Consider the following 17710-nt stretch of genomic DNA (forward strand, 5'->3'; position numbering starts at 1 on the left):
ATTCCTATGAGGCACACGCCGTATTTTGCGGCAGATTTTTATTTACATGCTTGTTACACCCTCTCTGACTATCAGCAATGTCAATCATTTGACAAATACTGAAAGAATACCAAGAACCCAGCATTGCGATGGGCGTGGGGGTACTTGACAGGTGCAGTGACTGCCTTTTCAAAGCAGAGTCCAGTCGGGAGACATATGTCAAAGAAACAATTGAAGAATTAATTAATGAAATGCAATCATACAAAAGTGCTTCAAAGAAAAAAAACTCCAGGACTCATTAAAGTTCACAGAAAGGTCTTGTTTATTTCTTATATCCCTCAGGGCTTTGCATGATGCCTGGTGTATGTGATGTATCTTAATTGCTCAATAAAGTTGTCAACTGAAGGAATAAATGAGTGAATGAGTGAATGAATGAATGAATGAATATGCAGATATTTCCAAAACAGTTAAAACTTTAAGTCTTAAGAAATTATAGAACTGTAAGTTTTCCACCAATCTTTAGCAACATACTCAAATGGATTTTTGACAAAAAGGTTTATGAGCCCATGGTGTGGGGAGAAAAACAGTTCCCTAGAAACTACAATGGGTGTTATGAACAGCAAGTAATTTCAGGTGAATTACATGGTTGCCCATGCTGAGACTGGACTGATATATGTATCCATTCATCTGCCTATTAGGTCCTGAGACTTAATAGACAAGGTGCCTACTCTCACGGCACTTACATTCTGGTGCAGGGCTTTGGAGAGGCAAACAACAAACAAGTAAACCAAAACAAACAAACAAGATTCTGTTTTGTGAGAGGAACCACGAAGAAAATAAAGGCACAGCATATAGCCAGGGGATAACAGCTGATACACAGGAAGTAGGGCAGGAGACTTTAGAAGGGCAATTAAAGTGGACTTCTCTGGGGGCACTTGGGTGGCTCAGTCAGTTAAGCGTCTGACTCGTGATTTCTGCTCAGGCTATGATCTCATGGTTCCTGAGACTGAGCCCCACATAGGGCTTTATGCCGACAGAGTGGAGCCTACTTTGGATTCTCTCTCTCTCTCTCTCTCTCTCTCTCTGCCCCTCTCCCACTCATGCACATGTGTTCTCTCCTTCTCTCTCTCTCAAAATAAATAAATAACATTTTAAGAAAAGTGGACTTCTCTGAAGAGGTGGCATCAGAATTGGAATTGCACTGGCTAAAGGAAGTAACTGTAAATTCTTGGAAAAGCTGTTCTGTGCCTAGGGAACAGAAAGTGCAAAGGCCCTGTGGTAGAAAAAGCCTGGCATGTTCCAGGAACAGCAAGATGGCCTCTAAGGGCTGGAAGAACTAAAAGGAATTTGAAGAGGTTGGCAAGGAACCTCCAATAAGAAATTCTACTTGCTGGAAAGGAGTCTCAATTTTATTTTAAGTGAAGTATGCAATTCTCTATAATATTTATAAGAATCACTTTGGCTACTGCCTCCCAAATAGGTTTGGGGAGACTGGGGCATAGAGCAGGAACTCCAGCTGGAAGGTGATTTAAATACACTGGGGGAGAAGAGACAGAGGCTGCAGCTCCGCAAGGCAGAAACATGTGGATTCAGGGCACGTTTTGGAGGAGAGAGCTGAAGCAGCTACTGTGAACTTAAATAAGTTGCACGGGAGTGCCAGTTATGGGAAAGGAGGACTCAAGACTGCTTTCTGGGCTTTTGCTCTAGCAGGTGAACAAACAGTGGTGCCATTTACTGAGTTTGGGGAGATGTGAACAGGTGTTTGAGGGAATGGTAATCAGGAGTTGTATTTCTGCTCTATTCAATTTAGACTTTCACGAGGACATACCTAGCATATTGCCTATATAATTCTAGAGGTCAGGCCAGGAGATACAGATGTGAAGACGATCAGCGTATCCACAGTGTTTAAATTCATGGGACTCTGTAAATTCAGATGGGCTTGGGGTGTAGATGGAAAGAAGTTCTGAGACAAAGCCCTGAGATTGAGCACAGGTAGCTGGTGAGCCAGAAGGGAAAACCAGGTTTTTAAAAGGTAGAAATAGGTAACTGAACCAAATACTACTGAGAGGTTGAGTGAGGTGAGAAAAGAGAAGTGACCACTGGATTTGGTGATGTGGAGTTCTTCACTGGTGGTCTTTGCTGAAGTAGTTTCTGTGGGGTGTTTTGCATTAGATGATAGAGAGATAGAGAGATAGGTATGCAGATAGATAGATAGATAGATAGATAGATAGATAGATAGAGATACAAATAGATACAGATACAGATACAAATAGAAACAGATACAGATACAGATACAGATACAGATACAGATACAGATACAGATACAGATAGACTACACGGAACTGCTTATATGAGTGTGGGGGCCGCCCAGGCAAGTCCGAAATTCATCTGCAGGGCGGGCTGTCAGGAAGGGGAGGATGAAACTCGGGCAGGACCTGAAGCTACACTGTACAGGTAGAATGCCTTCTTCCTCAGGGAAACCTCAGTTCTGATCTTAAAATCTTTCGACCGACTGAATCTGGCCCACCCAGACATCAAGAATACTCTCCTTTCCCCAAAGCCCAGTGACTGCAGATGGTCACCACCTCCCAGCGACTCCTAGGTTAGTGTTTGGTTGGATCCTGGGACCCTGGCTAGCCAAGCAGACACCTGGAACGGAACACCACGTGTGTCCAGACCGCAGAGAATCAGGTGCAGTGTGCTGGGGTATGAGCGGGTGGAGGTGCTAACCACACACAGACCTTGGAGAGAAGCTGTTCTGTGAAAAGCAAGGGAGAGAAGGAGTAGCTGCTAAGTAGGGCTAGTCAGCTTTTGTTGTATTCCTTTTGATAGCTTATAGAGCAAAGTCTTCTATGTATAGGAATGACCCAGTCAAAGGGAGGATGAGATGGTGTTGAAAGGGAGGACCATCCTCTGATCCAGAGGACACACAGAGACTTGTTTTTAGATAGAAATGAGAGATGAGGGATCGTCTGGGTGGGGCAGTCGTTAAGGAGGCGACTCCTGATTTCAGCACAGGCCATGACCTCGCTGTGTGTGAAATCGAGCCCCACTTCGGGCTCTGCACTGACAGAGCAGAGACTGCTGGGATTCTCTCCCCCACCCCCGCATCTCTTTCTCTCCCTCAAAATAAATAAATGTTAAAAAAAAAAAAAAAGAAGTGAGAGGTGAATTCGTTTTTTTCCCCAAGGGAAAGCAAAAAAGCACCAGGACCAATGATTGGAAAGGACCGAGTGTTCAGCAGCTCCCCAAGGTGGCTAACATCCCATCACTCACAATAGGTACCCAAAGATAAGTTATCCCTTGAGGGAATGCACTGAGTAGACATGGAGCCTACCTGGAAGGCAGACCCCGTAGGACTGGGCTTCCTCCAAATCAGGGACTGTGAGCCTGGTCAAGAATTGGGCTTTAGCAGATCTGTGGGCCTCCTAATATTATAGAAAAATCTGCTTATGAAAAAATGTCACTGTGGGTGCTCTTCTTAAGGGGATGTCCCTTGCTGCCATCAGAGTCTCAAAGGGGTCTGGCACTGGAAAAAGATGAATGTATCCCTCCAAGGTCTCTTTCAACCTTCCAGTCTGCTCTTCAACTTGATGCGAGGAGTCTTTCTATGTATGCATGCAGAACGATGTACATGAACAGCAAAGGAAAGCTGACTGGCTGACAGAAAACAATGAGGACATGGTAAACAGTAATGGGATCGTTACCCCAAAATAGATGGCTGAAGTCATAACATAGGTAACCTCTTTACTTCAGCATGAAAGTGTCACCTTTTACTTAAAAATAAACCTCCGACTCTCTCTCTCTCTCTCAAAATATATAAATAAATAAACTTAACAAAAAATTACTTTAAAAAAAAGTTTTCTTTAAAAAAAAAAAGGGGGCATCTGGGTGGCTCAGTTGGTTAAGCGTCCAACTCTTGGTTTCAGCTCGGGCCATGATCTCATGGTTCGTGAGTTCAAGCCCCACATCAGTCTCTGCACTGATGGTCCGGAGCCTGGTTGGGATTCTCTCTCTCTTCCTCTCTCTCTGCCTCCACCCCTCATTCTCTCTCTCAATAAATAAATAAATAAATAAATAAATAAATAAATAAATGTAACAAAAAATTACTTAAAAAAAGTTTTAAAATTAAACCTCCAAGTAGCGACACCTGTTATCAAGAGAAGAGGCAACAAGGGAATCTGGGCATGCCAGAGAACCTGGGATTGGAAGCATGTGCCCTTATGGACATTCTGTGCTGTGTTATGCAAGGGCTGAAGTGGAATGCAGTGTCTCCCTAGCCTAATGGTGTGCTGTTGATGTATCTGTTGTATAACATACTCTTTCTGGAAATGCTTGTTCAAGATAAAGACAGCCATTTCATAAGTAAATCCCCTCTGTGAAGAAATTTATTTTTACTAGATGTTCTTATGTCCATCGCTTCCCTAGGGAGCTTGTTAATACTCAGCTTTCCAGGTCCCTACGCCCAGAATCATAATCCAGTATGTACAGGACTTGGCTAGGCAAATGCATTTTTAAGGACCGCTCCAGATGATTCTGATACAGGCATTCAGTTGGCCATATTACAAAAAAACGGTACAAGCACATAACCCAACAGGCACTCTTATAACCAAAACCAGGATCTGTTGAACCATGTTAGTGGTAGCAATCACATGCGTTCATACATTAGGGGTCACTGGGTTTTAGTATATAAGCAGGAGATGTCACTGCTAAGGTAGAAAACTAATTTATGATGGCCTACTTTTAGTTTTAAATATAAAACTTGCAGAGGAGAATTATAGGAATGATTACATTTCCTGCGTAATTCTGACTGTATTCCAGAGCGATTGCCAGTTCTACCCGTGGTTACCATATTCCTTATTTGCCAGCCACTTTTACGTTCAAGAACAACTCACAGATGAATATTTGGCTAGCATAACTCCAGGCGAGAAGCACTCCCTGGGTTAAATCAGATTGGAATGCTCTTTTTCCTCCCCTTCTAGAACAAGTGAAGAGGGGGAACCTTTTTTCTTCACGGTGCTGAAGGAGGGGCGAATTTATCATACCTGTAATACCTCACTTCTGGGAAAGAATGGAGCCCAAATTCCTCTTCTACTTCAAGGACAAATGATGCTCACATTTCAAGAGCTCTTCACTTTGAACTCTGGGCTGTTGTTAAGCTCTTATCACGTTATCACTACCAAGCTGCTTCATCCCTAGACAGAAGAAGAGTTTTTCTAGCTCTGGGTTGAATTTTACATTTTCAAATGTGCAGAAGTTATTAAAGGCTTGAAAGAGTTTTGAAACAACCTGAGATTGCCATCACAATGTAGATAAGCTGGTAACCCTTGGGGGAGGGGGCGGCGCTCACAACACATCAGTGTTGAGGGTGCGTGTCTACACTTACTATAGGAGCATCCGTAGACCTCCACCCTCATGCCAATCTTTCCACTTGGATTCCATTCCAGGGGCACGAAGCGAATGAAGCGGGCTCTCACTGAGTGCAGTAACTTATGGTGCATCACGCTGTCAGCATTCATGTTTCCTGCAAAGGTCTGCGGAGAGAAAAGGAGGCCCCGTGAGATTTGTGACACCATTGCGTCTCCTTCCCATGCCGAGCTCAAAGCACCTCACTGCAAATTCACATATGTTACTCCACTGAGTCTTTCCAAGAAAATCCTCAATTTCACAGATATGTCAAATAGAAACCGACTCCTGTGAAAATTCTTCATTATGTTCCTTTTTTTTCAGAAATGCTATCCATTATTCTTTGAGGAACTCTCTCCCCCAAGGTTAGACATGACACCTGAAAGCTTCACAAAGTAAATAATACCATGACGTTCCAATATTTCTAATGCTCATAGTCCCTCCCTGTGGTAGAGGAGATAAGTGGCCATCTCCTCTTAGAAGGAAAAGGCTTTCATTGAAGTAACTGTTACCATCAGTTGAGGCCAGTCACTATGCTAAGCACTTTCTATTATGATTATTACCATTTCACAGATTAAAAAAAAAATACCTGAAGCGTAATGAGAAAAAGGGTGAAGAAAAAAGAAATCTTCACATCATCCAATTGGTTAGGAATTGGTCTGAGATTCAATTCCATGGTCGTCCTATTCCAAAGCTTGTGGTTTTTCTACAGCCCCACACTCTTCAGCTATCGCCATGTCAATCGTTACTGGAGGGAGAAGGGGGGTTCTGACTCTTAGGACTCTTAGGTAACTCATTTTCTCAGGAAGTTGAAGCAAAGGAGCACATAGTTTGGGAACTATTGGGCACACCAGAATTATGTCCTCTAGTCTTCATTTGGATGAGGGATTTCTGGAGTAAAAATTTTTCTAGAGATGGAATCCAAAGTGTCACACCTCATCTCTTTTCCCCATTGGGGTAGAATATACGTAACATAAACGTCCCACTGAAACCATTTTAAAATGTATATTTTAGTGGCATTAAATACTTTCACACCATTGTGCAACCCTCACCACTAGTCATCCGGACAACTTTCTCATCACCCCAAGGTTCCCTAATCCTTAAGACAGTATGTCATCTAGCACACGGATTTGCTTGCTTCATTAAAAATTGTCATTTGCCTTCTTTTCTGATTCAAGTATTTGTAGATAAAGCATACTTGCTAATGTCCCATCAATGTCAATAAAAGGGAGATCCGTTAGTTCGTCAAGTGGCCAAAATGAACACCAAGTAAAGTATCTTATGTAAACAATGGAATTGAATCCATTTTCAAAGATCCAGTCTGAACCTTGTCTGTATGTATCCTCACCACAGCTGTGAACACTCAGACATTCTGCAACACACAATACACCCAGGGGCTACTAACTCTGACATAAGCAATTGATAGCGTCACTATTACGCAGCACAAAGTGGCTTACTGAAGAATGAATACATTCACTTCCTAATTTGCAGCTACACCTGCAACAAAATTCTCATGTAACAGAATGACTTAGTGGAGAGGAATTCCTCAAGATTCAAATCCAACATCCAGGCCACGGATTTAGGCAAGGTTGTACCATTTTTTCTTCATGCAAATAAGAATGACTCTACTTGGCAGGCTGGCTCTTCCACACGTCCTGCTCCCAGCTTTACAACTGGTACAGGTATAAACCTTCTTCAGTCCCTTGTTCACTTAGAAAGGATCTTTCCCAGGGCACCCGGGTGGCTCAGTCAGTTAAGCATCCGACTTCAGCTCAGGTCATGATCTCACAGTTTGTGGGTTAGAGCCCCGTGTAGGACTCTGTGCTGACAACTCAGAGCCTGGAGCCTGCTTCTCCCTAGAGAATCTCCCTAGAGATTCTGTGTCTCCCTCTCTCTCTGCCCCCCCCCACTCATGCTCTGTCTCCCTCTGTCTCAAAAATAAATAAACATTAAAAAAAAAGAAAGGAATTTTCCCTATAGAGTTTAGAGTTTTTGGTTTCCATTTTTAATATGTTTTTGTCCATACTTCTTTGATATATATGTTCATACATGTTGTATATCTTGGGGAGAGGTACTGGTGGTTTCTGATTGTCCTGGATAGAATTAAGGTATTTCATGGTTTTCTACAACCTAACTGGGGAGTTTCCATTCAGTAATCTGGACTCCCTCTTACTCATGGATGCTACAACCCACCTCCCAGGCACATAAAGGCCCTGGGTCTATAGTATCTCTATCTAACCCAAACTTTCAATAAAATCTTTCTTACACTGAGGACAATGGGGTGCCCCCTCCAGAGTTCTATGTAATATATAGACCAACTATATCTTAAGCTAACGTTTAAATCCTGGTTGTATAATTCTAGATATAAGATTTATTTTTTGAACCTGGAATCCTTTATAGGATCCCTTAACTCATGTACTAAGTGCTCTGATGACGGAATCTTGGATTCTCATCAAAAAGGGCACATCTTGGAAAGATTGTGTAACATTAGGCAAGTGACTTAATCTTTCTGAGTCTCTCTGTCATGATCTGAACATCTCACGGTCCCAGAGCTATATAATTTGTAGTTTCATAGCCTCATAGGCTCATGCCAGAGGAGACCCAAGGTCTCAAAGTTTGAGATCTCAAAGTATGCAGTGCATGGTCCCAGGACCCTCTTGGAGCTAAGAGGCTAACATTAACTTGGGAATACTTAAAGCTGGAGGCAGACTGAGTCTAAAGGAAGCTTCAGCCAAATTCTCACCAAGTTCACTAGTTCAACTTCTGACAAGATCAAAAGTAATCATCATATAGCAATGCAGGAAGTTGCAGGCTAGAAAGAAAAGCAAACAAATGTCTCCTTCCTCTTCCAGTGCTTGAATTCCAAGGCCCTATTAGATTCATTAAAGCTATCACTCACCCCAAGTCAGCTCAACTGCTAAAGATACCTGGACAGCATTAAGGGTGACAGCTGACTTTTCATGAGAAATTTTAGAGACCAACTAATGCTGAAAGTAGGATACCATTAACCTAGCATTCTTTTGTTTTAAGTTTATTTATTTTGAGAGAGTAAAGAGAGCAGAGACAGAGGGAGAGAGAGAATCCAAAGTAGGCTCCACACCGTTAGTGCAGAACCCAATGCCAGGCTCAAACTCACGAACTGTAAGACCAAGACCTGAGCCAAAATCAAAAGTTGAACACTTAAGCCACCCAGGTGCCCCTCAACTTAACATTCTATACCCAGCAAAAATAGCTTCCAGGTCTGAAGAAAAAAATAAACATAGTTTCATTTAAACAAAAGCTGAGATAATTTATTACCAATAGACCTCCACTGCTAAGAATTGCTACATAAGTAATGCTATCTAAAGAAATTGATACAAGATAGAATTTTCTCTTTTTTTAATTAATTTGTTTATTTTTGAGAGAAAGAGAGAGAACACGCACATGCAAGTGCTTGAGTAGGGGAGAGGCAGAGAGAAGGAAAGAGAGAATCCCAAGCAGGCTCCATGCTGCACGGTCAGTGTGGAGCCCAATGCAGAGCTCAAACTCATGAATTGTGATATCGTGACCAGATGTGAAATCAAGAGTTAGACGCTTAACCAACTGAACCAACCAGGTGCCCCAAAGACAGAATTTTCAATGTGCAGGAAGGAATTAAGGATACTCAAAGGGTTAAATGTGTGGGTAAGAATAAAAGACTAGATTTCTTTCTTTTCCTAAAAATTGTAAAGTCAATTCACACTTTAGAGGAAAACTAAAAACACATTGTGAGATTTATAACATATATAGAAGAAAACATATGTCAACAAAGCTGCATAGAACGGGATACAGGATAAATAGAATTACACTAGTTCAAGGCTTCACATTGTATATAAAGTGATATATTAGCAATTTTATATAAATTACAAGTTAAAGATGCACAAAAATAAACCAAAAAGGTATAACCACAAAGCCAATAAAAGAGAAAGGATGGAATAACATAATAATAATAATAATAATAATAATAATAATAATATAAGAACAACAAACCTGATCCCAGTTTAACACAAAATAAGATAGGAAATGAGAAACAAAGGAATAAATCACAGACAAGAAAAAAAAAAAAAAGGTAAACTTAAACTTTACCAAACTGGTGATTACATTAAAAGAAAAATGATTAAAACTCCAATGAAAAGTTAGAAATTGTCAGGCTGATGGAATAAGTGTGTGTGAGGGAGAAGCCAGTAAGGATGTAGAATATTCAAACAGTGAAACTGGCCTAATTAATGTTCACAGAACATGGAACAATGACAGGTTAAATACATTGTTTTCAAGTGCACACATAGGACATTCACTAAGAGGGACCCTATCATATATGGTAAAAAAAATCATATGGCTTGTTTTCTGACCACAATTAAGTTGTCATAATAATAACTTATTTAGGAAACCCTCAAATGTTTGGAAGTTATTCAACACACTTCTAAATGACTCATAGGTCAAAGAAGAAATCAAAATGGAATTTAGAAAATAGTTCTAATTGAATGATGATAAGAACACTGTATCAACATTTCTGGAACATAGCCAAAGCAGCCCTTAGAAGAAAATGGATGGTTACAAATGCCTTTTTTTTTTTTTACATGAGAAGGAAGAAGTAAAGTTAAAAATCTATATTTCCATCCCAAGAAGATAAAAAAACTAGTAAATCTGAACTCAGAATGTTATACTCAGCAATAAAAAATAAGCAACAACACCTGCTCCAATACATGTGTTGGGCAAAAGTAGCTAGCCATCAGGAGTGCATACTACACAATTCTATGTATACGAAGTTCTAGAAGGGGCAGAACTAAGCTCTGAGGATGGAAATCACATCAGCAATTTTCTCGATGATGGGAGACAGAAAATGACCACAAAGAATATCCATCAATTCATCTGAACATAACGTCCACACAAGGTAGCAAATCTGCATGATCTTCATTTTAAAGATGAGACAACTTGATTTTGGAGAGCCTAAATTGAATCATAAATTATAAATCAAGCAATTACCAAATTGAGACTGGGTTATAGAGACTCTGATTAAAGTCCGGTGGCCCTCTGATTGCATTCTCATTATTGCCCATATACATCGGGTTTCTGAAACCAAATCATGGCTGTGGCACAATAAGAACAACCAGGTTTGAGGGTCTGCTCCACGCCAGGCACTTGCTAGGCCCTCCGTATAATTTTAGTTCACTCTACCTCAAGAAGGTTTAGCCAGCTTCCTCACTAAAGGAGCCTCCCCCCGCTCCCCCGCACACGTACATTTCAACTTTCCAAAGTTGTGCCACATCTTACAATTGTGCTGCCAGTCGACAAGGGATTCCCCACCTCACTGGCAGACTTTGGGAATCAGGTCAATTCGGGGCAACGGTATCCATACTGTTTCTCACAAGTTTGTTTGGTTCTCACCCCACATCAACCAACAGTATACTGAATCTGGGCACAGGCCTTTTACTATTGTCGTGGGATAAGTGGCATTATTTTATTATAAAATATCATGCATATTGTTCTTTTAAAAAATGTTTATTTATTTATTTTTAGAGAGAAAGAGAGAGGGGAGGAGGGACAGAGAAAGAGGGAGAGAGAATCTCAAGCAAGTTTCACACTGTCAGCACAGACCCCACGGTCGGGCTCCATCTCATGAACCATGAGATCATGACCTGAGCCAAAATCAAGAGTCAGGTGCTGAACCTACTGACTCAAGAGTCAGAGCCACCCAGGAACCCCTCATGCATATGGTTCTTGAGGCTGTTCATTGATTTGGTCCCTACATAAGAACATAGTGCATAAGCTCATCTTTCTTCTTCCATATCATCCCCCATAGTTCAAGAAGTGTAACGACCACAGAAGGTGAGTTCATGTGCGCTCATAAGAGAAAACAATTACCTAGAAGGGGGCTCACAGGAGGAGCATGTAGGAGAACACACAAGAAAACGAGAGTTTCAGAGTCAGCATTCAGCTCCTTCCCCTTACACATTCATTCCTTGTCATTACACAACATTTTGGCTTATGAAAGGAAGACCCTTTGCTCATGATGAAAGTGCTGATACTCTTTTTATTCTTTACTAGGCAGCTAATGGAGTAGGCACAAACTAAGACGGGATGGTCACTGGCACTTACCCATGGAGAGTGAACGGGTCTGGGCTCGCTGCTACCCAAGCAACTCACTTGGCTGTAACAAATACATCACATTGTGCCAAACCCACTGATGTCTCTGACTGGCAGGGAGACTGCAAGCATCCAGGTGCCACGGGGAAGATGTCATTAATTTGCCTAACTGCAGTGTGGGCAATAAATAACAGGTGCAGCAACCAAATTCTGCCTCCGTAACCTTGACAGGGAATATCAGGAATTCTCAGGGAGACCTATTTCAAGTCTGGTGCTCTGCCAAACTCCATGCTGCCTAAGGGTCTGTTTTAAAAGAAGCAGTAGAGTGGGAGAGAAAGGATATGAGCTGTGAGTGCTAATCCTAACCACCTTGCTGATTCGCTCTGTCGTCCCTTGCAAAGCGCAAGGACTGTAGTTCCTTTGGGGATATGGGCTGTATCTTATTTTAAACCAGAATGTCTAGTGCACGGAACGTGGTATTTCTTCAAGGTATGTTGAAATGGCATTCGGCAACCCAAACCAAATCTGTGCACTGTAGTTATTTCAAAATCAGTGAATTTCAAACAGCATCTTAACTTCGCTCACACTGGTATTAGTAAGTTGCTGAATCACTGAGTGAATGAATAAGCAAAGGAACACAACTTTTCTGACTCTTGGTTTTCTCACCAGGAGAACCGTGCAAATAAAATCTCCAAGGCAGTGGCAAAACTTACATTAAATACTACATGCAAATGACATTGCACATAATAGATTCTCACAAACCACACAATACTCTCACAGAGAGACAGAAAGACAGAAATTCCTATAGCTAGTTCCTGTGTAAAAATATCTTTGTGTGAGAGCATATTCTGAAGCAGTGACTTACTAATACCCTCAAGCCCCATGCAAGGCATTTGTCAATCATACTTACATTTTCTGAATGACATTCAAAGGGTTCTCCCAGAAAAACGGTACAAACTAAAGCTAAGGAAGGACTAGCAGCCCAGAGCTAATTAGAAATACATTTTTTTTCTTATTTAATAAGATACATTTAATAAGGCAGAGGGTAATTAACATGCAAACTGCAGAGTTAAAACTAAAATTGATACACCCATTCAGGCTTTGAAGTTCCAAACTGTTCTGCAGGTGTATGTGCTGAAATGGATTTCAGACAGGCACATATACAAAAGAAAATGAGAGGTAAGTGTTAGGAACTAGACACTATTGGTGGGAGACAGGAATTCTGTTTCTTACCATTTATTTGCTGTTTTTATATACTGTTTTTTATTTGAGTATAATTGATACCCAGCATCACATTAGTTTCAGGTGTACAACATAGTGATCTGACAAGTTCATAAGTTATGGCACGTTCACCCCAAGTGTAGCTACCACCTGTCACCATACCTCACTATTACAGTATCATTGACCATATTCCTTAAGTGACAAATTTTAGGGGTATAAAAAGGAGAATTAGACTACTGAATTCTTTTTTTATTCTACTCCTGTTTGTAGGAAAAGTGTCCATTACACCATTATATCCTTATAAGAGCAGATGTGGTATATCTACTTGCAATTTCATAAGAGCAATTATTTAATTGGGCTAGAAAGCCACCCTGAATTTGATAACTGCATAAGAACAACTCCACCTCTGTCACTTGATCCTGATAGTTGGCAAAGAGGAAAACCAATCCATGGCACTGTCCTCCTTTGCCAGTACAGTCTCCAGAGTAGGAGAACAGTTCAAGGATTGAGGGCAATAGTAGAGGAAAACTGTCACTCCCACTTGACCTTGATCACAAGTGGAGTAGGGTTCTCAGGTCAAGCCCTGCTAGTAACCATCATGCACTCATGTTCTGTTCCCTTCTCTTAGGAATGACATGTTCTTATTTTTTTCCAGTTCGTGACTGTATCACTGAAGAGATATTTGCTTCCTCCTCTGTTTCTGGAAGTAGAAGTGCCCTCCAGCTTGAGGTATGAGTGCTTCCTCATTCCCACCCCAGCCCTGACACAACCTTTGTCTGACATGTGCTCTCATGCAGTCAATGGCCAATTGTCATTTCGCTCCTAGTCTCCCTGTCCTGATCTTAACTGTCAGTCATCTGCTTGAAAGGATGGTTACTGTGGTTATTGTGTGGCCAGTTGAGAAAATGGAATCCTATGTGAAGTCATAATACTGGCCACTTTATTATTTTTTTATTAATTTATTTATTTTTGAGAGAGACAGACAGACAGAGTGCAAGCTGGGAGGGGCAGAGAGACAGGGAGGCACAGAATCTGAGGCAGGCTCCAGGCTCTGAGCTGTCAGCACAGAGCCTGATGCAGGGCTTGAACCTATGAACTGTGAGATCATGACCTGAGCTGAAGTCGGACGTTTAACTGACTGAGCCACCCAGGCGCTCTTTGATCACTTTAGCATTAAATTACCCATATTAAAGTTATTTGCATGCAAATCTCATCAGGTATAAAGTCTCCAAACAAACTTAACCCATCACATGCATTCTGGCTTATTCCAGAGTAAGCCAGAGATAGTGAGGGAAATAGTGAGACTTGCCAGCAGAAGTTAGTGAGTAACTTACAAAGATTAAAGGCCTTCAATTAAATGCCTCTCCCACTGGAGGCACCAGTGCCCTCAGAAACCAGTACCCATCCCTAGGCAGAAAAACTGGCTTCTCATAGATACAGCAGACCATGACCGTGGCATCTGGATATCTACCTCCACTTTCTCCTTCAAAAAGTGATTAATTCTATATCCATTTCCTCATCTTCCCCCTAGTCTGATGAACCAGTGTGTTCCTCTGTAATCTACTTGAATTAAAACAATCCCATCAATATCTCAAGTACAAAGAGAATTAATTCATTGAATGTCAACAGTTACAAGCGCTAGGAGAGGGCATTGCTAAAGTTATGTTAAAGTAGAAGTTGAAGGAAGGGCTCTCAAATTGCCACTGGCCTCTGCCCATTTACAGCTTTAACAAATCATCATTGATTTAAAGGAAGTTTCCAAATTAAGTTGCTCAAAACTCTCCCTAGACCAATAGGAACCTTATGCATACAATTAGGCTATTAGCATCGTTGTGACAATTATTGATCTAGGTCACATTTTACGAGAAAATAAAGTAAGATCAACTAATAATGTGGAAATAAGATATATTAACCCACAGCTAAATAATAGAAATGTGGTATTTTGTCTACCAGAGTGGATGATCCAGAACCCTAATTATTCTTGAGGACACTATGCATGTACAGATAAATATTTGTTTAAAAATATGTATTTATATGAGACACCAAATTCCTCCATTGTCATTGCTGTGTTTGTTCAGAGGTTCCGATTTTTGTGTGACTTCTGCTGCGTTAAGTATAATGGGTAATAAAGTGATTGTTGACAACACTGTCATATATTTACGTTTCCATCTCTTGTGCTAAGAGCTATAACACCATCATGTATGGCAGCTTGACCATATGGTGCACAACTGGAGAAGATTAAAACACCCACTTAGCAAAATCAGACTTTTCAGACTCCACTAAAGCAAAAAGAAACAATTCCTTTGCCCTCTTCTGATTTCTGGAAAAGAAAGAAGGCTTTCTGAACTTCCTGGTTCATGAAATGGAGAACTGAGCATGGGGGTTGCCAGGAGGGCCTGGTCTTCTATTACAGGATCCAGACAGAAGAGACCCTACAGTAAGGACCTGGTCCGGAGCTAGAAAGAGACTACCCGATACATCCAGGGTAAAGTCATGGGGCAAAGGGAATAATGAATACCAAGATGGAAAGACTGTTGAGCTTTTCTGCCCATTTATGTGCACTGCAGTCTTTTGTAGGGGCTCTTGCCAACTCCTTTTCCCTTCCCAGTACAACCAACCCTCCTATCTTGCTTTATTTTCCTTCCTAAACTCATCTTGCTTTACTTCTTTGTCTCTCTCCTTGCACTGTGAGCTCCAAGAGAGCAGGGACTTCTGGAATCACAGGTGAAGCCCAGAAAGATTTGCTGAATAAAGGAACAATACACATTTTTTCCCCCTAAATTGTTCCATTATGGAACCCTGCTCTTTTTTCCATGCAACATCTTAAAAGAATGTTGCACTATAGAAATATGCACAAAGCATCACCCTGAGAGAATTTCATGTTCATACCTTTTGGTGGACAAACCAAAGATAGAAGTTTTAAGACATTTTCTCAAGGAAGGACAATTAGTTGAAGGGAGTATTGAAGCAATATTCCGTATAGGAGTTCCTTCTACCATTACGGCTGACTTTCATGCTCTTAATTCCTTGACTAGAATATTTCAGAGAAGCAAATAGAGAGGGAAGTTTCAATCTGTATAGTTAAGAAAGCCTAAGCTATCCAGCCTATCAAAAACTACCCGAGGGAGAAGTATCACAAGGAGAGAATGGGCAACATACATTGTCAAAATTTCTTCCTTCATTCTATTCTGTGCCTGTGATGGTTCAATTGTTCGCCTCACAAACTATATGAAGACTGTGGATGTGGTTCCCACTGTCCTTTACATTTAACTGGCCAGAGAACAGGCTAGGTCCTACGAGGACCAAGTGAGGACTAAAGGGTTCTAGGATGTTCTTACCATTATTTCCTCCACAGTGCTTTACGGGCTCACTTCCAAATATCAATGTCTATACCAGCTGATAAGCCCCAATTCACCTGTCTTGTAGCTGATTTTCTCCTAAAGATAATTTAACCTTGCTGAATAGAAACCTTTGAGGAGACAGCAGATTTCTCTGGAAATAGGAGCATGGAAGCAGTCAACACGTCTTTTTTTTTTTCCTTCATTCGTTTTCCTGAGATTTGGATTTCAAACCAGCACTCTGAAGAGAAGGTGTTAGCTGATTGTCAGCCTTTGGCAAAACCATATAATAGGCCAAGTTTATCATGATCTACTTCTCTTATCCTTTCCTCCTTTGTTCCATTTCTGCTCTTAGCTGACTTTTAGCTATTTTCTGTCAAATTTTTAGTAGCTCAAGCAATGACTCCAGGAAACATCAGAATTTCCTTTTTTTTTTTTCAGTTTTATTGGGAAATAATTGACATGCATCAATGTATAAGTTTAAGGTGTACAGAATGGTGTTTTGATTTACATAAATTGTGAAATGATTCCCACAATAGGTTTCGTTAATATTCATCATATTGCATATAAATGCAATAAAAAGAAAAGGAAATGAATTCTCCTTATGATGTAAACTCTTAGGGTTCACTCTCAACAACTTTCCTATAACATCACGTAGCTATGTTAGCTACGGGCATCATTATGTTGTAGATGACATCCCTAGTAGTCATTTACCTGATAACTGGACATTTGTAGCTTCTGACCACTTTCCTTCAGTCCCTTTCCCCCACACCTTCTTTCTTCATTCATTTCCCAATGGACCCTCAGGTTGTTTCCATGTTTTGGCTAATTGTACATAATGCTGGGCGTTAGCTCATTATCATGAGGGTGCAGATATCTTTGTTTATATCAGCGTTTTCATTTCCTTTGGATATATTCCAAGAGTGGGACTGATGGACCATATGATGATTCTATTTCTAATCATTTGATGGTCCTCCATACTGTTTTCCATCATGGATGCACCAATTTACAATCCCACCAACAGCACACCAGAATTCCCTTTTCTCCCCACCTTCACCACCACTAGTTACCTCTTGTCCTTTCAATGATGGACATTCTAACAGGTGTGAGGTGACATCTCGCTGTGGTTGACAGTTTTAAAAGGGACCCTTGAAGTACAATGAAGGAGGAAGAAAGGAAGAAAAACTTGCATGCAAAAATATTTCATTTCTGCTGACAGTATGGCTGGTAACTTGAAATAAAATACCTGGATATTTGCTGCAACCTCTGAGCTGTGGCCGTGAGTAAAGGAGAACTCAGGAAACATCTGGTGGAAGGTTCATTTCTTTCTTTCTCTGCACTACCTTCATCATCTCTTCCCTGGATGACTGTAACAGCCACCAGATAATCTTTCTCTCTCTGGTCTTACTCCATTTCATCAATCTTACAAGAGGGTATATTAGCTTTAAAATCAAGGAGAATTTTCTAGTATGCCCTACAAAAGCCCTCTGTTTTCCAAACCATCTCCTGCTTCTTCTTTCCCTACAGGGCCCTTCTACCATATCGCACTGCTTGAGGTTCGCTCAAAAACACCTGCAAACTCCTTCTTTCAGGATCTTCTCTGTTGTGCTCTTCCCAAACTCTTTGTTTAAATTGGTGACACCCCCCCCCTTATTTATTCCTAC

At 40.9% G+C, this 17710-nt stretch overlaps 1 protein-coding gene across 6 annotated transcripts in view; it reads right to left on the reverse strand.

Annotated features, from left to right (window-relative positions):
* CNTNAP5 (contactin associated protein family member 5) overlaps positions 1 to 17710 on the reverse strand; it is an 801874-nt gene that overhangs the window by 448134 nt on the left and 336030 nt on the right. For all 6 annotated transcript variants that reach the window (XM_027056014.2, XM_027056013.2, XM_053214870.1 and 3 more), the window contains one exon: positions 5366 to 5513. In XM_027056014.2, the coding sequence (XP_026911815.1) occupies positions 5366 to 5513 (148 nt within the window). The remainder of the gene's footprint in view (positions 1 to 5365; positions 5514 to 17710) is intronic.

Source organism: Acinonyx jubatus, chromosome C1 (genome assembly GCF_027475565.1).
Source record: "Acinonyx jubatus isolate Ajub_Pintada_27869175 chromosome C1, VMU_Ajub_asm_v1.0, whole genome shotgun sequence".
NCBI classification, from domain to species: domain Eukaryota; kingdom Metazoa; phylum Chordata; class Mammalia; order Carnivora; family Felidae; genus Acinonyx; species Acinonyx jubatus.